Source organism: Eschrichtius robustus, chromosome 12 (genome assembly GCF_028021215.1).
Source record: "Eschrichtius robustus isolate mEscRob2 chromosome 12, mEscRob2.pri, whole genome shotgun sequence".
In the NCBI taxonomy this organism is placed as follows: domain Eukaryota; kingdom Metazoa; phylum Chordata; class Mammalia; order Artiodactyla; family Eschrichtiidae; genus Eschrichtius; species Eschrichtius robustus.
Window position 1 is genome coordinate 7,542,608 of NC_090835.1, and position 25,312 is coordinate 7,567,919.

Genomic DNA, 25,312 nt, shown 5'->3' on the forward strand with positions numbered 1-25,312 from the left:
TATAGAAAATACTAGTAAGATAATACATATATCTTTGAGAACATAAGATAAAAACTAAAAATGTTTCATCTTACATGTTGCAAAGAGTTGTAAAGAAAGGCAAGGTCAAACCCAAGCTTTTCAAAAAGGGTCAGCTATTTTGAAACTTTTTAATACAAAAGAAATATAGCCATCAAAACCAATTTTTCTCTGCAGAGTTCAAAAAAAAAAAAAAAAAAGTCAAGCAGATTTTCTTAAACAGCTTCTCAGGGACAGAAATAAACATGACTGATTTCAGTCATGACTGAATCCATGTGACTGAAGGTTTTGTTTGTTTTTTAAATGTCAAAATCCACACAAACTTAGGAAATTGCTAAGTTAGAGTAAGTAGCCTAAGGATATTTTGTTCCATTAAGACAGTGTTTTGGAAATCAGACTGTTAGTAAGAAACCTCTTAAAACCATCATCTGATAACAGTCACTAGAGAACTACGTGTGTGTGTCTGTGTAAAAAAATCATAATAAAATCTACTTTATAGAAAAAGCCCACACTGTGACCTAGAGGTGATGGCATAGTAACTTACTGAAGAAATGAGATGATATAAATTCAGAAGAGAAGGAGTTTACATGCTATAGGTAACATGAGTCAGCAGGAACAAAAAGACGTTAGAAGGTACTCACCCTCTTGCTATGAGCTGGGTTCTCCTGGTCATCTGTAATCTCTTCTTTCTCTTCTTCTGCTTTTTCTTCTGGATTGTCTATTCCCTTTAAGATAGAGGAAATATTCAGCTGTATTCTTAAGCTCTAAGAAAAATCAATCCCTGTTTTTTTGCTGGTAGCTTAAAACTCTAGAAACAATTTCTAGTGCTTTATAGTGTTACTCATGTGGGGCCACATGGTAAACACAGATGATAAATCTCATTCACTGGACTGAAACCTGATAAGTACCTGAATGGATGTTCTTGACATTGTAAAAAATAATAAAAAGATAATGAATGAAAGCACACCCACCATGATATGAAGGTTATTAAGTGTTAATATAGATTCCCTACATAAAACAACATGTGGCAACCTGGGATCCTCTTCATCTGAAGAGGATCAACACCAAAGCAACAGCCTCTGACCAGGGGAGATTACCTCATGGTCACTGGATACAATCACTTTCTCAGGAATCTGCTCTGGTTGCTGATTGTTATCCTCTTCTGGAGCCTCACTCTGCTGCTCCATCTCTAGCTCTTTCCGTCGTGCTTTTCTGCGTCTTGTCTCTGCTCCGATGGTGGGCAGGCTTGGGGGAGGTGGAAGTGGCGGCTCTGCAGCACTGGGATTCCTTTTCTGTATAGGGCAATTCCGGTTCCCCTTGTGACATGCACAGTCCACTTTGTAATTACTGCTCCAAAGAAACAACCAAAAGTGCCTGTTTCAGTACCCTTGAATATCAGTTATATTATCCATTCATTCTTTTGAAATATTAGTAATTTCCTCTAGTTTCATCTTTGAACAAGGTAAATAGTCATTAAGAAAGTCCTATAAATACTTTCAATATTCTGTGTTTCTGTATATAACCCCAACTCTTCCCCTATACACGGTCAGTGGAAAGGAAATGAAGTCCCCACTAAATTCAATTCTCCCAACTGTCTACGCTATTTAGTGGGCAATGAATCAGTGACAGACTCTACAGTGGCCGTACTTATCTTGTGTCTACCTTCACCATGTCCTCACTTTTACCTACTGATTCCCTACTTATTATTAATATCTTTTCTTCTTGCACCTGTGCCCAAACATCAATTACCACATAACCCCTTTTTGCCTGAAAGGACCAAGGGAGAAAAAGCATCCATTTTACAAAACCCATCACATAATCACCTATGACTTGCCACCTGTTTTTCTGCATTGCCATGTACAGCTACATTACATGACTTGAGTGGATGGAGCAAAGCTTTAAATTCTCATTCTATATGATCCCTGGTACAAGTGCTGTGTGCATAACAATAGATGCTACTGCAATTTCTACGAGTGTTTCATACAAACACTTTTTGTTATTCTTGCTACATAGAGGCATAGGCCAAAACACCCTTGGTTAGAAGACTGGTAAGCAGTATCACACTATGTAGCTGTGTCTCTTAAAATAACACCCTCAGTCTGTCTTTCCCTCCACAATTTCTAGGCAGAAAATGCATTACTCATGGAAAGATTAGGTTTAAAAAAAGAAGCAAATGGCAAGGCACAAAAGCAGACTGAACAGAATAGCTTAATCTGTAAGACAAGCAATTCATGTTAGGAAAGGTTGTGGAAATCTTACCAGTTACTGTACTCATAGTCAAATGCTATGGTGACCTCAGCATCCTTGGTGATGGCAGACACAGCATAGATACAGAGGTGAATCATCCCATCTGCAATCATGTGTCTCACCTGTGTGAACAAGGCTTATGGTTATGATTTATCAAAAAGACCAGGAACTCTCCGTAAGAGGGAAAAAACCTTTTACCAAAATGATATCTCCTCACTTAGAGTTATGGTAGTCTGTCATTTAACTCCATCATTTCATTTGAAACTATCATATAGTAATTGAAAATTTATGATATTTCTTGAAATAAATGAAGAAATCTTGAGATGTTAGCAATCAGGGTCTGCTCTACATCTTTTTTTTTTTTTTTAAATAAATCTATTTATTTATATTTATTTTTGGCTGCATTAGGTCCTCGTTTCTGCGCGCGGGCTTTCTCTAGTTGTGGCAAGCGGGGGCTACTCTTTGTTGCGATGCACGGGACTTTCACTGCAGTGACTTCTCTTGTTGCAGAGCGCGGGCTCTAGGCACGCAGGCTTCAGTAGTTGTGGCACAAGGGCTCAGTAATTGTAGCTCGTGGGGTCTAGAGCGCAGGCTCAGTAGTTGTGGCATACGGGCTTAATTGCTCCGCGACATGTGGGATCTTCCCAGACCAGGGCTTGAACCTGTATCCCCTGCATTGGCAGGCGGATTCTTAACCACTGTGCCACCAGGAAGTCCCTGCTCTACATCTTAAAGCTGTTTTCAGTTGCACCAGAAAATTAAAATTCCTTAGTCTGTAAGAAAAGCTCTGTGGATTTTCTTGCTGCATCTGATGTGGTTGCACTCATTATGCACCAAATATTGAACTTTAGAAATGTCTAGAATCTCTCTCACAACCCTATTAGCTAAAATCTAAAAAACTGCAACCACACACCTTCGTTTTGGCCCAATGATAAAATCTTTTATATGGCAATTCTTTAATATAACCTCATTGACTTCTTATCCAGTCTAGCTCCTTCTCTTTAGCAAATGCTAACATGCTTTTTCCCATTTCTGCCTTCTCTAAAGAAAATCCATTCCTTGCCCCCATCTTGTTAGAATGAATGCATCATTACTTTTGTTTTTCATCTCTTACAACGAAAGGTCATAATCATTATCTACAGACCTTAATCTGGGTGAAGTTTTCAGACTGCTTCTTCAGTTGACTTGTCCTTTTGATGGTTCCATTCAAAGAGAAATTGCTACAGAAATCTTACCTCTGCATTTGGTGTACATGATCTTCTGATGAACCGAGCATCATTACCGAAAGTACGTGCATCCACACACATCTCTACACCATTGAATTTTGAGTAGAAGAGCACAAAGGGGTATGGTCTAGGGATATAATTAAAATTCCTGTAATTCTCAATACAAATAAAAAGGCCACCCCATGATTTCAAATATGAAGCACACGCTGACAGAAGAAGCAGTAGTCCTTTGCAACGCCTACACTTGGAAAACATCACATGCTTGTCTGCTTCTGATTAAAGAATAGGCACAAAGCAAGGAATGCTTCGCTTGGAAAGGAGTCATCACCACTTTATATGTTAAACAATTTGCAGGTTTATTTGCACTTCTCTACAAATAGCAGAGAGGCGTGAGCTTATTTGAGCTGTAATCTTTTCCCCCAAGAGCATCCCATCAACCAGGATGGTTTTACAGCCATATGCTCAGCCAGGCCCACTTTAGCCCTTACTACTCAATGAATGATGCTCTTACTTTTTGAAGAAATGCCCATTGACCTCAAATTGCTGCCGTAACATGACTTTGCCTCGATACTCTATTATAAGAGTGTCCAAAGCCAAATCTCTTGCAGCCCTCAGGATCTTCCGGTGCTTCTGAACACGAGTGACTCTTCCCAACTGGAGCTGAATAAAATCAGAGTATTAACATTAGATAATATCAATAGCAGCTTAGCAGACATTTAAAATATTTCTTAATTGAGGAAAAGGCACCAATATTTTTAGGTTTTATTTGTATATGTTACTTAGCTTGATGATCAGACATTTTAAAATATGATAAAACCTTAGTATTTCTAGGAAACAGGCTGCATCTAGTGAACCTGCCACCCCCCCAATCCTCAAAGACAAGAGAAAAAAAAAAATCTAAGAAAAATATATGATTAAAATTTTAGTGGCTCTATGTGTAATGTAAGAGCTTAGGTTTCTATTAATCTTAATAATTCCTACTGAGGCTGTATAAAATTTCCTACCCTAATTTATCTATTTTTAATTAATAAAGATATGTAGTTTAAAAATATGTATCCGAACAGTTCACAGTTACTGTACTTGCTTTTAGTTAAAGATGCTCAATAGCTGGCTAATTTGTTATTCTAAGGCCATTTGAAAGAAACAGTAATTCCAAAATATGTCCTTTTCCTGGGTTCTTAAAATCTCAACTACTTAAGGAGTCTTTAACCCTTTGATCCTTACCTGCATTTGGGAACCAATAACTGTATTATTACAGGCCAATTCAGTCTTATTAATAGTGTCTAAAATAGCAGGTTTGCCCACAAATTCCTTGCTAGAATGTAGATGTTGTTCAAGGGCGTTCTGTACATCTGCACTGTACTGATTAGTGAAGGCTTCTTCATACTGATCAGTCCATAGTCTTATCCGATTTTCCCATCCCTCAGTTGTGTTCTCATCTAAATTCTGTGCTTCAGAAGGAGAATTCTGTAGAGAACAAAGGTCAAGTAGGTTAGGAGAGTCCATAAAAGGGCGGGGGTGGGTGGGTGGGTGGGGGTGGGGGTGGGTCAGGCTGAATATCCAGAGAAGATTAGTTTTCACTTGGCAGTTGGTGTGGCATAAGAGTAATGGCTTGGGAGTCAGGATCTGGCTTCTATCATGGTTTCATTACCAATGAGCTGTGAGGTTCAGCTTCCTCATTTATAAAGTGAGAAATTAATCTGGATTGCAATTCCATCCCATCACTGTGATTTTATGACCATTTTTAAGTCATAAAACTCAAACTTATCAGAAGAATGACATCAAGTTCATAAGAAAATCTTCATAAAAATGAATAGAGATACCTCAAAATATCCACATTGCTTAAATTTCAATACTTATCAAACAACAGCGTGCCATCTCAAATTGGTAGTTTTACTAGCATCCAGGAGAATGTTTTTGTGTGACTTATTATTTTTAATATACAATTAATACATGTTCATTCTAAAAATACATGTGACCCAAATAAACAAATAAGTAACTCATACTCTTGCCTTCCATAGAAAAAGCTATCATTTGGAGTATATCTTTCTAGCACTCTACTTTTGACATTTTAAAACAGCCACCCTCTGAAGAGGTGAGGTGGGTGGAGGCGCGTTGGTAGGGGCAGTGTAGGAAATGCTGAGAGATACTGTGCTATATACCTCTCTCGGAAAACCGCTGCCCTCTATCACAGTACAGTACTGAGGAAAGATTATTACATCTCACCAATATCATCCTCAACAGTTTTATACATGCTTGTGCTATAGAGACACAGCTGAACTCTGATACATGTTCTCCTCCATGGTGTTCAGGACTTAAGGTGTCGTCAGAAAACAAAACAAACGTGTGATGATGTCACACTAGTGACAACTAGAAGGAAAAGACACTATAGTACCAAAGCTACCTGCAAATCCATGTTGACTCTAAACTTGCAAAAACAGGTATAAAAAAATTAAATATAGTTTCCACGAATGACAGAGAAAACATTTATACCCATTATAACAATTACTTTCTTTCACTTCTGTGTCACTAGTTTTGATTGACTATTGTCTACCATCCTTCCCCCAAGGAACAGGGAAATCAAAGGAAAAAGTTAACACCACTGTTTTCCACATTTGTCACTAGAGTCCAAAAGAATGAACAATAAACAAAGGGATCTAACAAACACCTAAGGCTAACACACTGAGAACAGACTATCACCAGCTTGAAGTGTCAGTAGCAGCTGAGCAAAAGAAAAGTACAAAAGTTGAGGCTTAAGGGTGTTTATAAGACTGGGGATTAGGGGTGCCCAAATAGTATTCCCAGGTTTAAGCATCCAGTAGTGATCACTGAACTTATGACTTGTTAAACAATGTATACTGGAAGCCTTTGCCGTAATTTTAGCTATTGTTCACCAATATAACTCTGTCTACTCTGCTATCCCATTCTTCCGGGTACTGGAGACCCCATCTCAGTGGGTTTAGAGCAGTGGTTCTCAACCAGAGGGGATTTTGCCCCCAAGGAGACATTTAGTAATACCTGAAGTCATTTCTGATTAATACACCTGGGTGTGTGTGTTATTGGCACCCAGTAGGTAAATGCTAGGGATGCTGTTACACAGCCGACTGTAACGCAAAAGACAGCCCTGATCCCTACGAAGAATTATTTGGTTCAAAATGTCAACAGTGTCGAGGTTGAGAAACCCTGGTTTAGAGCAGTCTCCAGTAGGGAAATTCAACTTTGGGGTTAAAAAGCCAAATGATAGGTTCTTCTCATTCTTACGGTATTGTTCCCACTCAGATGCTTGGTGTAGTTCTTACTAACAATTAATTCTGAGTACAAAATTTATAACTCAAGTTTAGAATTCTGATATGAGAATAAAAATAAACCAACTAGTACTTTTAAATTATCTAAAATTTAACATGCTTATGGGGCTATCTGTCAACATCTCAAAACTGCAAGCAATATTTGGAGTTTACATGTAGTTTTCTGAGAGAGCCAGTCAACTGCTTTCAAAAGGTTTCAAACCTCTGGAGGCAAGTTACAATAGTTAGTTGATAAAAGAGAAAAGGGCTTAACACCTGGGATCAGGGGCTACGTCTGCCCCTTAAATCTATTGAAGGTCCCCTCTAAGCAACTGTCTCCTTGCAGGAGATAGATCTAAGAAAGAAACAGTAATTGTGTTCCAAGACATCCCAGGATTCTGATGGTCTTGGGCTCTTAAGTCCTCTCCCATCTCTTTTACAGATATGTACAAATCTGTTTATGGGTATATGCAAGGTGAGGCCTTCTAATTTTATATAAAGTGCTACCTGAGATCTTTTTTAACATGAATCATATTGGGTTCCGTGTGTGTGTGTGTGTGTGTGTGTGCGCGCGCGCGCACATGCATGCATAAATCCTAAGAAAGCTTATCCTCACTAAAAGAGTTTAATGTTTACCACAGAACGGTCAACAGGAAAGATCCTGCTTTTCTATCAGTTACACATTTAGGCATAAGTATACATATGGAATTAAACTCAACCTTCATTCTAATTAAATGCTTGGAAGCCATTAAGTAATGGTGTGGGAGGTATGCTGTCCTTCTATATACACACATAGGTAAAGGAAGATACCAGACAGTATATTCAAATCTCCTTTGGGCAAACTCTTTCCTTATCACCTAGTAACTGAAAGTCCCTTTAAACCATTGCACATAATTGCTCTATTCTCCAACCACTACCCGAAATCATGCCTCAAAAGCTCTTTTATTTGATAATTGAAGAAAAGAAGCACACTAGCATCACCCCAGTCTTCTATACCAAACAGACATGCCAGGAGAAAACAGCTCAAAAGTAATTCCAGTAAGAATAATTCTTATCAAAACTACTACCTTCCTACTGATGAAATTTATCCTTCCAACTGGTGATTAAAGCCTACATGGTGCTAGGGTGGGTGCACAAGAGATCCTCTATCACCAGAAAATCCTCACTCCTGAGGTGGAGGCCAATCACAATGATGGAAAACATCAGCCTCATTTTGTTTGGCAAAATGTCACTTACCCCCACCCCGAGAGAAGCAGCTAATGAAAAACCAATAAATGAAGGCTAATTACAGAAAGGGAAAATATTTCAGAAAATGGCCAAGAAAATCTACTTTGGAGAAAGGCTCTATGAAAACTGAATGGCAACAATTACAAACTAACGAAAAGCAGGGTCCAAGATTCCCAGACCATCAATGTCAGAAAAGAAGCTGACCAAAATGCAAGATCACAGTGAAGTAAAACACAGCATCAGGGAAGAATACCCCTTACCTTCATCCGCAAGGACTTCCGGGATCCCTCTCGAAATGCCTATCCCAAAGAGGAAAACAAGTAGAACAAAACAAAACTTGGTACCAAGAATGACAGTTATACCTATCTGAGACTAAAACTAAGGCAAGAACTAGTGTTCTAGTCTGTCCCCTTTACCCTAGGTAACAAACACAATGGAATTCCCCACACTATTATCAAGAATAGGGGTAGCACATGGCCAGTGAACTCTGAGGCTAATTCCAATACTTTCCATTGCGGAATTAGGTAATAAACAGGGAAGAGCATGCATCACTTAAATCCTATATGCACCCCTGACACTAAAGGAAAAAGTAAATAAAAATGTTAAGTAAGGCTGCAGATTTACCAGTTCTGAAATTAAGAAGGAAACAAAGACCAATCCCCTTAACAAGGGGTGGGCAAGTCACCTAGGAGCAACAAAGTTGCCGTGATGGGGAAGAAAGAACACAAAACAGAAGAGATTTCTTCTGGAGACTTTTTAGTTGAGAATACAGGAAAGTGACCACAACACTGAGTAAGCCTAGACCATTCAAGAGATGTTTCCTGAATTTTCTGAAACAAGGGAAAAACAATCAACCAACGACATGAAGTGGGCACGTACCAGGACAAGAATTTCAGACTGGGTTTTGGGGTTGAGGAGGTGGGAGATACTGTAAGGACAGTGGAAGCCTAGACTGGAGGCTGCAGCACACATGGGCTTGTGCCAGGTGGGGCTGGGATTTCATACCTGGGATGGGGGCTGGAGCAAAAGAAACTCTGTGCCAGTTGTGATGATATGGAATGGCATAAGAGAGGTTGATCTACATGTTCATAATACAAATTAGCTGATTTGTGCAAGCAGAGCAAAAGTGGCCCTTCAAACATCTGGATCAAATTTCTTAAAAGAATTCTGGTGCATTCTTCATACAAAATTTGGGCTATTTCAGACACATTTCTATTTGAGATAGTTTTACCCTTCATACCTTGATTTTCTTCGTCTTTGGTGCTGCACGACCCTTTTCTGGACTCTTTTTCCGCTTCTTGGGTTTGGTTCTTCTGACAGTTAAGGTGATGCTTGTAGGTGTGTGCTGTGTTGCTGTATACAACACAGTGGAAGGAGAAAGCTCCTCATCCCAGCTTTCTGTTGCACTGCTATCCCCACCTGAAAAAAGGTTATTTCATAGTTCACGCTGTACAAAAAGCCTCATAAATACATTAAAAGCAGCTTATTCCTTTAGATCTACCCCATACCCAGTAAGTTATTACTTCTACTATTAACTCTATTATCTGTAGAACATATACCTACATTCCATACAGAAACAAGATTCTTTCTGTATCACTGACATTAAGCATACAAACAAACCCTGTTCTATATCATGTATTTCTCCCCTTGAATTCAGTCCCCAAGCTCCACTGCCTCAATGTATATGTAACATAGAAAAGGATGTGTGTGTGCGCGCGCGCACGCACACGCACATGCGTGCTCACAAGGAATATGTTGATTACTATAGGGCTAAAATTGTTGACTCTGGATACAATTAATTCACAACAATAGAATTACAATGGTCTTGAGAGGACTTTAATCACTGTCCATGAAAAGAGCTGGGGACCACAGGAACTTACAAGAGGGGTTCTTGGGATGAATATTAAAACCACAAAATAGTATATGTCAAAATATGGTCCCAACCCATCTCTGGCTCACCTGATATGTTGTCCTGCTTCCGCCGATGAAGTCTAATAACCTTCCCCCTGCTCATTCCCCTAAAGAGGGAAAATAAACTTAAAGTAGTCCTTCCAACAGCATGCAGCGCATCATCACACACGTGGGAGAAGTATCTCTGCATATACTACCCCCTTCCTCCCACCTACCAAACGTTTCCAGGACATTAAATTTCATATCAAATTCAATAGCTTTAACATCAATCTCTCATTCCTTGTTGTCAGCAATTCTCACCTAGTGCAGAGAATTCGAGCCAAGGAGCACTAAGGAATCATCTACATTAACAAACACAAGAAAGAATACTTTGAGCTTTTCCCTACTAATAAGAAACCCTAATCCCAGCAACCCAGGGTTGGATTTAGATGGAACACGATCTTACCTGCACTTGTCACAGTTGAGAAGGAAGCCATCCTGAGAAAGACCACAAGGACACCAGGTAGGAACAGTCTCTCCTTCAGAGTTCGGGCTGTCTCCACAGCGTTCCTCTACGGGCGACGGCAGGCCATTCAGGTCAGAACGGGGGATGATCGTCTGGACAGGGGGAGAAGCAGGAGGTGTCGGAGGAGGAGGGGCTCCGTAATTATGATCCTGAAAATAAGATTTTTTAAATCAACAGTGTCCAAACACTGGCCCCTCTCTCCCCTAAAGTATGGTACATATGGAAAGAAAGAAGAAAGTAGTACCCTTCGTTTTTTGGCTTCAACCAGGAAAGTGATAAAACAAAATGCCAAGGTCAACTGGGACATAAAAACAAGAACAATGATGCAGGGCTAGACGTCCGCTGGAGGCAGGGAAGTGCAAAAGGGGCAACTTCGTCATGCTGCATATAAACATTTCAAGAAAGTCACAATGTATAAGAATGGATTACACTCCAGGAAGATCACTGCTCTGGAGAGAAACAAATGCATACTCACAGCATAAGGCAGTCCTCGACACCCATGTCTCTGAGTGGTCCCATAATTATGAGTGGAATACACGCTCTTCTCATTAACTGCTGGACTAGCCTCCACAGATTCAGGGCTGCACAAAGGCGAAAAGCAACGCATGATAGCATAACACCTAATCTTCCCTTAAACTAAGACTTAACTTCCCATTCTAACCCCTCCTCTTTCCACAACCACCAGCCACTAGAATAAGAGAAAGAACTCAGTGAAACAATCTGATTAACATAACTAAGCCTATAAATAACAGTAGGAGTGTCATTAAATGTGGATTTGTGTGTAACATGAAGCCAGTACAGGCAGATGTCTCAAAGCAGGCACCTGGGATACAAGGTGTCCCTAATGACAAACACAAACGTACCAGCTGAGCAGGGAGTTTCCCCTAGAGAAGCCACTCTGGGCTGGTTTAGACTCAGAACTATTCTTCTTAATTGGATCTCTTAATACTTCCATGAAACCTCACATGACATTTGCAGTGAGTGAGATGATGAAAGTGCCTTCTGCACTGCCCCAGGGACCAGGCCCTCTTCCATTCACTACCAAGACAGGATACCCTGAAGAAAGTACAGGTAAAAACAATGGCATCTTATATTTATCATACCTCTCATCTTGATGAACCCCCAAACACCTTCCAAATATTAGAGTAATAATTTCTCATCTACCAATGACATGCAAGCATATCAAGGACACAATTATTTAATAGCTGCATGATAATACCATAGAACTTCAAACTATTCAAAACTGTATTCAGAAGTTTAGTCTAACGACAAATAACAACAGTAGTACTGGCTACCATTTTGAATTGCCCATTATTTGCAAGGTGCTTTATATGTATTAATTCATTTACTCTGCCACTACTAAACATGGTAAACAGCACCCCATCTTTACAGAACACGAAGTTGAGGTGGTGAGATTGTATGACTTCACCAAGGTTACCCACTGACAGAGCCAGGATTTGAAACAATGTCTGACTCCAAAGTCTGTGCTCTTTCCACTATGCCTAATTGGTTTGGAAACCAGGATAACTTTCTTTTAAAGAAAATTACATAAGATCTTAAGTAACCAGGCTTAGTGAGAAGCTTGGTTGAGTATTTTTTTGTACCCTCACTGAGTGGAAAGTAAACTGTTCAAGCACAATTTATTAAAATAAAATAATTATAAATGTGTTCAAATTTAGAAATTTAATGTAAGCCCTTACTTGATAATAAAAAGGCATAGGTGGCTAAGGACAAAATTCACGTTTTGGGGCAAAAAGAACTTTAACTCTGATTACTTAGGTACCTGGTTAGGTTTTGGAGAATTTTGAAAGATGATTAAGGAATGCAATTGTATGATTTGCAGAACTGAATAATGGGTTATCCGTCATTTAAATTAACCAGCACTGAGATTCACAAATCAGAACCTCCAAAGACACACATAACTCAGCCTTAGTGGTGGATCAAAGGGTCTTTTAGGGAATCAAATAATGAATATTGTTTGCTTCAAGTAATGTACATTCTTCCTGCTTGGAAATACACATAATGTAGGACTTGGCAGGATTCAAGTGTGCAGTTCAGTGTGGTGCAATGTCAGCTGAGAAGTGAGGGATAAAAGAAAATTCTGAGATATGTATCCAACTCACCCAGTTATATGCTCCAAAACTGTAAGAAGGGATCTTATAAATAACAGCAAAGGTAATTTCTAGGTGAAGAAGAACTTTAGACACAGGAAAGTATTCTCTGTTAGTGAAGTGCATGCATTTTATTACTTAAGAGTGTCTGCAAGATGGGAACTGGGCGGGGGTAGGGGAATACATCAAGAATGCAGGTCAGTATTCTTGAGAAATAGATGATCTGAACGTGGCTCACTGAGAGGCAATCAGCTCTGAGTATTAGGAAACAGGTGGGGTTTCTTAAATAAACCAAAGGCAAACAAGCATTAATAAAATGAAGGTAGAATTTAGTTTCTATGATGGACAGGTTAAGAGAAAGTAATAACTTTACACAACACTGTTAATTTACTAGATAAACAAGTATTTCAAAGAGCTGTACATATTTTATGTAAGAGATTTTGTACCACTGAACACATGGGGTGAAACATGACAGCTGTTTATTAGAAATGGAATTTGTTTTTTGGACGGGAAAAAGGAAAGTGGCATGAAATAAAAGATGGCCATGGAGATGGAGCTATGCCAGTTGTATCTTACCCATCTCCAAACTGGGTAAATATGAACATATGCACTTCATGTGCAAGTCTAGGGAATAAAAATAAAATGTATATTGTGTAGGTTAAAAGGCCATCCCACTGCACAATACTTTGTAGTCAAGCATAGCATTTAATATATTGCTATGCGTGCCAAATACTAAAATTTAAGCTCACATCTTTTGATGAGGAAACTTTGCAATTTCCATACTGGTTACTGATTAAATACATAGTTACATGCTGACACGTAACTATAGGATTTCCTAGGATATTCCCTGACATACAGACACATATATCAGCTCTTATCTATATTTTAAAATATCGATAAAAATTTTGGAGTGTTAGGATTGCATCTCTTCATTAGCGAACGATTTTATGCAAATGTACTTATAGCCTTTCTTCCCCTATGTTTGAACTTCTATGACAGCTAGGCACATACACAGAAGCCATGCTTACAACAGATATACTCCATCAACTGTGTTCCAAGTATAATATGCAACCTGCTGTTATAACACTACCTCTTAGAAAATGTCTTTAATTCACTTATGGCAGGATTATAAATTCAGAAAAGTCTTTGCTTCTATTGTTACATCTAGAGGTTTTCCTACAAATATACAAAAAAACAAAAACAAAACATAATGCATACCATTGCCATCAGATTTAAAATCCCATAAGGTAAGGTCTAGATCTTTTATTTAGTTGAGGATGTTGTCCTTAATACCAGGTTTAATCTTAGAGTGCTCAGAACAGTGGAATATGCATGACAGTGACATATGCATAGTGAAGCATTAACAAATATCATCAATAATTTAACAGAGTGGTATATAAGCTAATTGTTGACATTCTCTTGCTTTATAGGAATACTAAACGAAAAACTGTGTAATTAGCTAAGACCACAGTATCAGAAATCTGTCTGGAGATTATGGATGAAAATGTTTCAGGAAATAGAAACACTGCAGTCAAATTTTTAGGCCAGAAGTATTTTTTGATTCTGCAATTACTTCTGGACTCCCTAGCAACATTTCTGGGTAGTCAGCTCTGTACTCTGGGAAAAATCCCTGTTTTAAGAATAATAGCTTTAGGTCTTTTCCTTAGCTACTAACCCCAAACTTGCTGAGTCAATCTTTTCGTTGAAATTTCCGACAAATGTTAATGTTGTTTACATATACAGTTTGTCAGTCAATCCATATAGGAGGCTAGTGGTTGACTTAATACAAATTCATTAACACTACACAATTACCTATTAATGCAGGAAGATTTTTAAGTACTCTTATTTGGGAAATAGTTGTAAAATTGGTAGTCTCGGCTATTAGCATAACTAAATCTCTGTGGCATGCAAAACAATAAAAACAAAACAAAACAGGAAAAAAGGCCCTGGAAGTAACACAATCCACCCTTCCTACCCCCCGACCCTCCATCTTCCTTTTTATATGGGAATAAGGCCAGAAACTGCTTTCAATTCTACACGACCCCAGAATATAATACACTGCTTCTTAGGGTAGCTTCATTTTAAGTCTTCCTCTTTAAGGAAGTCATGAAACAGTTAAATTATCCTAGCTGGCTTTGCGAAGAAACATACATGCTCTTTACTAATATTCTCAGTCTTAAGGAAGAAAACCACTATTATCAGGGATGCAGTTGAACCCAGAGTTCTGGTACAGTTTCTTTACTTTGCTGAAGGGGAAGGAATCCCCAGGGACTGTGAGAATGGCAAGAGAAACAGGGGAATTAGAGCAACACCCACCTCACTCAAGAAGTGGCTGTGGGATCAAGAGTCTGAACTGGACCTGAACATATTCAAAACACCAGGATTTTTCCAGCCCAGACCCTAATCCCTGGTACTGCCTGGAATAGACTTGGCTTCTGGGGGTGTGCTGCCCCCTAGGCCCCTTGGGTCTCTTTCGCTGGACTTTCACATCCTGGTGTAGTGCCACTTCGTCTTGAAAGGTAGGGGGCTTCCACTTCCTTTCTGTAAGCAAGGAAGATTGGGTACAAGGGAGGTAAAAGGACAAGAGGGGGAATCTGTGAGCAGGGGGAATCTTGGACAACTTAAAAGAGAAGGGATACAAAAGGCTAAAATTTTTTAAACTGTGAATATAAAGTTTTATAATGAAGGCCTACCTTCATTGCCATTTGGCATTTAAATTCTTCAAGAATTGGGAGTCTATTTTAGGGATTGGACTTTTCGACAAATTCTGAATTCCTAAAGCTGCTCTTAGCTGAAAAAAAAGTTTGGTACCACTGATTTTGAAGGTCCTCTTTCTAGGCAATGAATATTATAAAAACAGATGATACTAATTTCCACATTTTCTATCCCAAATATCAGAATGTCTAAGTAACCTGCCCATATAGTTGCAGCCCCTTTACTCTAGAACAACGAGAAGTACATAGGAAGAGGCCTTCAAGGAAAATCAGTTGGAGAGAACTCCTCCTTATCCTCCATTCATCAGATAATCATTAACTCTACAGAAGCAGGTAGTGACACTTACTTATTTCAATCTTCCTCACCCATCAAAACAAATGAAAACATAATCACTACCTTGAAAATTTAATTCTATTAATTATTTACTCAGAAATCCCGCCCCGCCAAATTCTTTTCCTCCCGCTTCTAATTATTTTTTTCCTCCAGTTTCTATGGGGGTAAGGGAAAGGTCTAATGTCATTTACAATGGGCTAGGCTTGGGTTTAGAAAATACCACATATTTATTATTAGATGCCCACAAGAAATTTGTCTCCACACAAACTGGTAATGTATCTACTACCTAGGAAGCAGCACTTACTCTGATCCAGCAGCCATATCTGAGTAGGATGTATCTGGTGTGGTGACTCCCAGAGGGATTGCAATGCTCATGACGTCCAACACAGCAGAGAGTGGAAATCACGGGGTCCAATTATCAGAGACTGGCCACTCTGAGAGTGGGGGTGAGCTGCAGAGCCTCAACCAACATGTTATGGACATGAGGAATCCTAGAACAGAAAAGGAAAACATCTAGTAACCAGACAGTTCTTTGAATTTATTGCAAATACTACTGAATATTTTTCTATTTTTTGAACAAAGCTTTTAAGGGATAAATATAAAACAAATACAAGGGATCAACATTGTCTCGTGTTTACTATGTTCTACATTAATGTTCCACAAAGTGAGGTAGCAAAAGTTATGCTCACTTTTCATTTCTATTTTAATTTTTTTCTTTTCAGATAAAGGGAAAGTAATAGTCTGCTCACCAATGAGCACATTTCTCCCATTCCACAACTGCTTATCAAACAAAAATTTCTGACACGCTAGGACTTAACTAACAAGACACAGAATAGTTAAAAGAATTTACTAGTTTAATGTTATAGTTTAATGTTATTCCTTCCAAATTAAATATGATGATAAAAGAAATCAATCTGTTTATATTTGACTGAATAGCTGTTTCTTATTGCCTTCTTTTGTCATGGAATACTCTTTTCCTTCTTTTAAACCTTTTTAATAACTATAATTTTGGGAGAAGATGTAATTAGTAACTATATCTGTGAGATAATATCCACTGCTAGGTATGAATAAAAACATAAACCACAAAGTGTACAGTTTCATGATAAAAATTAGAAAATTTTGCATGGAAAAGCAGTGAGGATACCTTGAGTTGGTGACCACAGCAAGTGGAGTTTGGGAACAGAAAGAAACAAACTTGGTAGTGTAAAGAAACAAAAGTAGATTAAGTAGATTAAGAGATTTGGAGGTATGGTGCAAAGGGAAAAAGTGTACTTTGATTTTACATTAGTGATTTTATAGTTCTGTAAAAAAAAACCATTAAAAGAATGGAACACAGAGCATTTCATGTGGGAGGAAAGAAAGTCAATGTGACTGTTAAGGCCCAGGTTAATAAAGATTTTTGCAAAAAAACTACAAAAAGAAGTCATGACTGATACACTGATTCATGATAAGACAAATAAGACAGCAGAAAATGGTTATTTATACTAAAAAAATTAAATCAAATGAAAAGTATACCATATTAATTGAGTCAATACAGGGGATCAATGCAAATTTTAAAATGGTAGATGATCTCAGATGCTTGACTCTTATTTTGAAATATGAAGCAAATTAACATGGAAAAGAAAACCAATAGTGAACAGTGAATCAGGACAAGATTTTTAAGAACACGTAAAGATAATACTCTTCTGTATCATTAGTTTACAATGCTAGAACAGCTATAAACTAAGCAGTCCTCCCTGGCACCTACACTTTGAAAGAGCTGGATCTCACTAATGGACCTAGGACTCTCCAAATCCTGTGTGGCAATATACCTGTTCCCACTCAACTTGAGGTGACATGTTGGACTTGAGACTGAAATGAAAAGGGCAAATCTTCCTACCTATTGCTTCCTTACAGCTCATAAAACAAAAGTGACTAATATAACTTTCTGCCTTTGGGCCTATTTTACACATAAATGTTTCCTTTCCCTAAAAATATAACCAAACAGAGGAGAGCAGTACACTCTCTAATCCTCTGGGAAATTGAAATAAAATTTACAAGTAACAGAAGAGAGAATACTTATCAAATAAGCCCAAAAGGGCATTTTTAAATATTGGGGATTGTTGGTTACAACTCTTTCCCTATTTGGTATCACTGCATAATTCTCAAAAAAAAAAAAAAAAAAAGCCCAGAGGCTACTTGGCTAAATAACCAGAACAGAGTCTAATAATGAGCATACTACTTTGACCAATACAGGAATCTGAATCATGTGTTATATTTCAGTAAAGAACCCCTCCCTGCCAATTACTCAACACCATTAAAAAATCCTCTGTCATAGCCATTACTGTTATATGCCCATAAAAAAATGTAGGTGTCCAGATAAAAGAAAACTTACAAAACTAAGCTGACAGTGGTTATTTTTCTGAGTCAAAAAAAGATATACTTAAAAGGAAAAGATGGAAAAATCACTTCAAATAATATCTCCTTAATAAATGAATAAGTGATTAATGCATTCCTTAATGAAATCCCAACCCAGCTAATGTGGATAGGTGAAAAATAACTTTAAGAAAGATTAAGTAGTTAACTACTTTCATGAATTCTTCCATTTTCCTTTTGTGTAATTTTACATGACCCTTTCCACTCTTCTGATGAAGGCATTTTGGATCACCTTGGTTATACTGTTCCAAATAATACTTTTATAATATTGGGTGTTTTTAATTTTAAAAAAAAGATAACAAAACCTAATTTCTCATATAACCCCAAGACTAGTTCCTTTCCTAAATAACATGCAAAATGTAGCTATTAAAATGTTAACTGAAGAACTTATAACAGATCATCTATATGCAGTATTTTACTATAATTACCCTGGTTTTATAAGATAAGACAATAGGCTCCTACTATAGTTTACCAAGCTTAAGTAGTTATAGCAGTTACTAATTTATCACATAGTTGGAGATATGTCCTAGAAAGAATTGATAAGAATTAAAATCTCTAGGTGGAACAGTTTCAAAGTATCTTTTACTTGTTAATTTGTCTCTCTCTCTTCCTACCAAAGTAAAAACTCAATGAGGACAAGGATTTTTGTGTTTTCTCCTCTGTTGTAGTTCCACAGCCTACAACAGCACCTGGAACGTAGAGGGTATTTGAGAATTATTTGCTGAATAAATTATGATCACTCATATCAAAATTATAGTTTTTAGCATTCACTGAAGTACAAAAATTAAAACAAATTAAAAGAATTTACTTGGCTCAGTCACCTTTTTATAGACCTCTGAATATGAAGTCCCCCAAAATTATCTGCCAGTAGTTCTGAAGACCTAGAAAAAGTTGAGAAGCAAATTAGTATAGAAAGAAATAACATAGATGGACACATGGAATAGAATTCTACAGAAATAATATTTTAACGGTAATTGTTCCATTTAGTACTGTATCTTTGTCCTTTAACCTTGTTATCTTATTTTCCTGTAAAGCCAGAACCTAAATAAAGGGTAGAAAAGGTAATTGCCTATTTGAGTTAAGAAGTGACACATATTGTCTCTGGGTAATCCTTTTCTTTCCTTCAAATCAGAATTCTCTCCCATTTCCCCAAGGATTCCTTCTTTTTCTCTCTCCTAGGAGGTGCTTCTCTCCTCCTCTGACCCATTCTTAAATTCGGAGGCTTTTCTTTAATCAAATGTCAAATTTATTCTCCAGTCAGACAGGGACCTACCATGATCTGTTAGAGTTCATATTAGTCCTTTCTTCCCCCTGCCCTCTTGTCCTACTATAGAAAGAGGGACAAGAGGGAATCCATTTGTGGTCAACTACACAATGGAAAGCACGTAGAAAACAGAGCTTTAATTAGCTTTCTACACTCCAAAAAGAAAAGGAAAATAGGTGATGACATAGGACTTGGGGGGGAAAAAGTCAAATTTAACATTAGCCAGGAAGGGGTTTCAACATCTGAAATGTTATATCATGTATGTGAAAAGAGCTGTGTGTGAGATTCCAGTTACCAAGCAGTAGACAGTAAATGTTCTTTATGTTGATATCTTACGGATTTCTAACTTTTTATTAAAAATTGGGAAATAAACTATTCTTTAGAAACAATTTTAAAAGAGCATACTCAGAACTGTAAAAATAAAAGGTATGAAGGTAACAGTACATGGAAGGAAGAAAAGAATTACACAAAGGAAGAAACAGACTCCTTTAGCAACAACAAATAAGAAAAAAGGACAGGAGTAAAAAGAGAAATAAGTACATGAGTATACAGTAGGGGGAAAATGAATGCATCAGAATTTCAATTTCATTTCAGTTTAACTACAATCCATCAGACCCCCCAGGAACTGTAGTTAAGTTCTTGGACTCAGAAGCAGAACCAGCTTGACTCCCAGTACTGAGTACTCTTTTGAGAAGTCACCATTTACATATAGTTTCTAAGGAAAAGGCTTTTAAGAACGTGCCAGAAATAGTTTATAATTACCCCAGTCTTTTTAATTGAATTCAGAAATGGTCAATAGTCTCTGTATCTGCCATTCTGACAGTCTCTTCTCTATATGACTTGCTGAAAGCACAAGACCCATGTGATCTGTCAGGTCACTCTCAGAGAAAACAGACAAAAAGTGTTTTAAGAACAACTCCAACAGAGATTTCAGAAAAAGAAATTGCATCAGCCAGGTGAGCCGGAAGCAGCTGGGAGACAAGAGTCCAATAAACAACCAATCCGATGAAAGAAATTCAGAACAAGTCTGCTTCAGTAATCCTGTGAAGAGGACTGGCAGGAAGAGGAGTGCCGCTTCAGAAAAAGAACAGGCCTCATATGCTTCAGACAGTCTTTGTACTGTGGCTGTGGACCTTGGCCATTCTCCCAGAAATGATGCAATCCTGATGAACAAGATCTGCTGCCAGAGAAACAATTGTTAACAGCCTATGCAGACAGCAACTTAGCCAAGAAGCAATCTCTGATCAACTCTCTCCACAAACCACCAGAAAGTCAAATTTCTTCCTCAGTTTTGATCTCTGACAAAACATGTTAGTGAATATATATTTAGATATATACAAATACGCCATTTTCTCAAAATGCCCCTTTTTAGTTCCTTTGGCTTTATAATATCTATCCTCTATCATTACATTTGAAAGAAAACACTGAGATTATTTTTATTTTTACGAATTCTCATGCTAACAGCAAGGTATTTATGTTGAAATTTTACTTTTCTCCCATTCTTATAAAAAAAAAATGTTTGGGGATGTAGTGGCTTCCCTAAGTTTTAAAATCACTCTGCAATCTAGGGCCCAATTATGAGATTTCAAAGTAAAGACAAATATGCACACTCACTAATTCAGGGCCAGAAAGGTATATTTTATAGACATTTTTGAAATTATGTGAAACTCAATATGTTAAAAATAGGCAGGTATTACAAAAAGAGAGAAAAATCTCTTCTTGCTTAGGCTGACACAAAAGGTAGACTGAGTAATATCAGTTTGCAATGCCCACTTTTCTCAAGGGCAGTAATATTACTTCAGATCTTTTAAGAGGGTTAATGATTATTTTCATCCTATTAGCCACAACTTACTATTTTAGAATCTAAAACATCCTCAACTTAAAAATCCTCCCAAGGGGACTTCCCTGGTGGCGCAGTGGTTAAGACTCCGTGCTCCCAGTGCAGGGAGCCCGGGTTCGATCCCTGGTCAGGGAACTAGAAGCCACACGCACGCCGCAACTAAGGCGCCCACATGCTGCAACGAAGACCTGGCGCAACCAAATAAATAAATAAATATTTTAAAAAAAGAAAAAATCCTCCCTAGATTAGATTCATCATCTCCTAGGCCTGGTTTCTTTTTCAGAGCTTTGGTATCAGGTTGTTCACACAGTACTGTTATGAAATTATTAGGATTTTTTCCTGCCTTGCATACTAAATAAAAGACTCTGTATACAAGAAACCTCATTTCTCTAAACTCCAACTAGCCAGATGCGACAATTAACCAAATTTCTTCTTTTTGAAAGCAATAACCCTTAAAGTGGGATTCACTAAAAACACAAGCTTCTAAAATGTATTCTGAAATCAATGTGTTCAGCCCAATCTACTATCCCGATATTTAAACTATTAAAATAATAAAAATCAACAGATATACAGAATAACTCTGAGGCAGTAAAATTTTTAATAGGCCAATAAATGAATAAATTCAACACAGTTCAGAAGAAAAAAAATGTCAGAAAAATTTTCAATAAGGGTTAAAAGAAAATAACCACTAATTTTAAGATTCAATTTCTGAATCTACTGATTATTCAAAATTTTGTTATACGTATAAGTTGAGATTATTCTTAAATACTTCTAATACTTAAATTTCCTACTTTTGAATGACTAAACAGTAAAAAGGGAAGACAGAGAGATTAGAAGATTTTTTTGTATGATTATACCCTCAATTTTTAAATCACATAACACTTAAGAAAGCAGTAAACATATATGTACATTTAGCTACACAACCAACTTGTTTGAGAACTAATGTGGCAGCTGCATTATATGCTTATCTTCCATTTCCAACCCAAACTGAGATATTGAGGAAAAACACTGCCGTTGTACTGTTAACATAAAGCTTTTTATCTTGGGAGGAGAAAAAGTATGTTAGGGAAAAGTACTGTATTAGGAGTTAGGAAATTTGAGTTCTAGCCTATAACTTAATTAGTCTGGTGATCTCTGAAAAATCACTTTTTATAGATGACACTTAAGTTCCTCAAAGTAAAATCTTCATTGGGTTTCCTCCTGCTCTAAATTTCTGTGAATCGTGACAGTGACTCAGGCAATTCATACAATATCTCAAAAGTCTGTTTTCTCAGTGTACAGTAGAAAGAATAATACCTGTACTGCTGACATAGGTGCACACAGGTCAGTGTTTGTAGCAAATAATAATTTAAGTGGCTCTCTGGAACTTTAAAATATATGTAAACAAAGAGGAGGTGCTACTAATAATCTGAATGTGGCTAAAAATTATTTTCACTCATCTCTAACTGTATATTTCAATTTTGCTAAAGTAAATCATGCGAGAAAAGGATATGTAGGAAACATGCAAAAAAAAAAAAGTCTAGGAGAGAGAAGTGATAAGCATTAGAATAAATAAATAAGAATTATTGGAAAATAAGAGATGTACTCTAAGAAGAGAGAAAGAGTTCAGAGATCTGGGGAAAAGTTCATGTACTTGGGGTAGTGCAAGTTATGTTAGGCTTACGATCTGAAGCAAGTTAATACAGGCAAAGGATCTAGAAATTCAGGGCTGAAGAGAAGAAAAGACAAACGTGTTGGGATAAACAATTAAGAGAGACTAAAGAAACATCATTATTTAGTAATTTAGAGCCAAGATAAAAGTTTTCCTTTTCTCCTACCTCTTCTCCTTCAACACGTGTTTATCCCTTGGCTCCTTTGCCTAAATTTATACTCCCTCTAGGGGCTACTGGGCTTGGCACAATAAACTGTCTACAAAAGCTCTAAACTTACTAGAGTAGGAGGTAATTAAAACCCAATTAAAAAAAAATCCTACTTCAGTCCATAGTAAGAATTTCTTTCCCCATGAAAAACTTCAATAATGGCAATACTATAGAGGCGAAGACATATTTCATTGTGCTTGGAAGGGAGGTGGGGGTGAGTAACAGGATAAGAGTACACTCTGTAAATAACGAAACTAAATACTACAATCTTAAATTATTTTAAGATGACACTGAAGAAATATCTTATTTACAACTCATTTAACTATGATAAACAGATATTTACTGCTAAACTAACCAAGGATGCACAGACTCTTTCTGCCTTTAACAATAATCAATAAGGAAAATTTTAGGTTTCTAAGTGTCAAATAAAGATGATACCCTCAATGAACTTCTATTTACCTCTTTAAAGAGCTATATTCTAAAGACTTTCTAAAGGTTTTGTCCTACTGTGTTTGAAGCCTCTGATCATGCTTTAGAGCCATGTTCCATACTAGATAGGAAAAGAACCTCTCCTACCTCTGTGTTTGCCTCCTCTAAATCCTTACTGTTTTCATTTTCAAACCCTGAATGGGAACCATGTTCACTTACTCCAGACAAAGTGAGTTACACATATTTATCAGGAATTGATATCTTTATATTTTCAGTAGTTTAGGCAAAATTTCTCCGGTTGATAAAAAATTTAGAGTTTTAAGTTCAGAGTCTAATTCATTATTCTATAGATGAAGAAACAGAGCTATAAAAGTATTAACTTATAAGAAGTCACACACACAGTAGTGGAGTTTAGAAGAAAATTAGGATTTTAATGTATAGGCTCTATTTATTAAAGTAATTACTACTAACTTTAGATAGCAACATTTGAATTAAAAGAAAAAAAATTTTTTTTTTGGCTGCTGAGCAGCTTGTGGGATCTTAGTTCCCCAACCAGGGATTGAACCTGGGCCCTCCACAGTGAGAGCGCAGAGTCCTAACCAATAGACCACCAGGGAATTCCCTAAAAGAAATTTTTAAAAAATTAAGCACCAATTATTGTTGGTACTACGTTAGACAAACAAGTCCAGATTAACATTCCTGGCTCTCTTGGGATTTATATTACCCAGATTTGTCAGGGTTTTCTTCATTCATTCATTCAACAACCATGAAGTGAGTAACTACTCATGTAACTCTACTACGTATAAAAACCATGTTAAGTTTTATTTTAAAATGCTTCTATTGGGACTTCCCTGGTGGCACAGTGGTTAAGAATCCGCCTGCCAACGCAGGGAACACAGGTTCGATCCCTCCTCTGGGAAGATCTCGCATGCTGCAGAGCAACTAAGCCCGTGCACCACAACTACTGAGCCTGTGCTCTAGAGCCTGCAAGCCACAACTACTGAAGCCCACGCACCTGGAGCCCGTGCTCCGCAACAAGAGAAGCCACGATGAGAAGCCCACACACCACAATGAAGAGTAGTCCCCGCTCGGCGCAACTAGAGAAAGCCCGCGCGCAGCAACAAAGACCCAACGCAGCCCCCGCCCCCCCAAAAATAATAAAGTTTCTCTTATCCAAGTAGAAGAGGGTAGGCACTTTGCAAAAACTCTTTCGGTTTCCCTATGTGCCAAAGTATTGCATCTTTACAACCATAAGGGAAAAGAAAATCCTAAAGTGTGTCTCTACAATTCATGAGTCATCCTGAAGTGAAAACAACACCCTACCCCCAAAGAAAGAAAACCCCAAACCACTCCATCTTTTAGCAGTGACACAGAGGGATACAGAAACAGATTCTTTTATAAATCTCTTAAACTGTTTAGACAAAACTTTTCACTGATTGGTCTCATGAAAAATTCTATTAAGAATGAAGAAGAATGAAGAACAATGGGCAGCAAGAACCTTCAAAACACAGACAAACAGAACCTGACTATACGTGTTCTGTGATTATTTGACAGACCAGGTGGCTAAGTATCTAGCAGTAAAGGAATTTAAAGCTTAACAATTCTGATGTGCACAACGGGGATCCTCTCCTGACCAACAGCTGTATCTTTACTGACTTATTAAGAAATAATAAATGCTTATAAAAATATACAAACATTACAAAAGCATAAAAAGTAGAAGTGAAATTCTCACATAATTCCACTTCCCAAAGTTCCCCAGAGATGAAAGTGAGAACCCTACTGTTCTTTAATCAGCTTTGCTCATTTAGTAGTAAGTTTTGGACATCTTTCTATACGCGCATGTACAAAATTTATTTCTTCCTCTTAAACGACAGCACTGAGGCTTCCCTGGTGGTGTAGTGGTTAAGAATCCGCCTGCCAATGCAGGG

At 37.5% G+C, this 25,312-nt stretch overlaps 1 protein-coding gene across 17 annotated transcripts in view; it reads right to left on the reverse strand.

Annotated features, from left to right (window-relative positions):
- SETD5 (SET domain containing 5) overlaps positions 1 to 25,312 on the reverse strand; it is a 103,049-nt gene that overhangs the window by 50,690 nt on the left and 27,047 nt on the right. For 5 of the 17 annotated variants that reach the window (XR_011075682.1, XM_068558185.1, XM_068558176.1 and 2 more), the window contains exons 2-16: positions 18,814 to 18,873; positions 15,882 to 16,068; positions 14,846 to 15,070; positions 11,282 to 11,474; positions 10,894 to 10,999; positions 10,359 to 10,567; positions 9,962 to 10,020; positions 9,243 to 9,421; positions 8,263 to 8,301; positions 4,716 to 4,958; positions 4,003 to 4,151; positions 3,501 to 3,618; positions 2,278 to 2,387; positions 1,116 to 1,368; positions 660 to 743 (exon numbers count right to left, since the gene is read on the reverse strand). Coding sequence is in view for 16 of the 17 variants with exons in the window: in XM_068558185.1 (XP_068414286.1) it covers positions 660 to 743; positions 1,116 to 1,368; positions 2,278 to 2,387; positions 3,501 to 3,618; positions 4,003 to 4,151; positions 4,716 to 4,958; positions 8,263 to 8,301; positions 9,243 to 9,421; positions 9,962 to 10,020; positions 10,359 to 10,567; positions 10,894 to 10,999; positions 11,282 to 11,373 (1,641 nt within the window). In the remaining variant the exon portion in view is untranslated. Of the gene's footprint in view, positions 1 to 659; positions 744 to 1,115; positions 1,369 to 2,277; positions 2,388 to 3,500; positions 3,619 to 4,002; positions 4,152 to 4,715; positions 4,959 to 8,262; positions 8,302 to 9,242; positions 9,422 to 9,961; positions 10,021 to 10,213; positions 10,255 to 10,358; positions 10,568 to 10,893; positions 11,000 to 11,281; positions 11,475 to 14,845; positions 15,071 to 15,881; positions 16,069 to 18,813; positions 18,874 to 25,312 lie in introns of those variants that run through there. The other 12 variants (XM_068558178.1, XM_068558173.1, XM_068558177.1 and 9 more) reach the window with 11 other exon arrangements.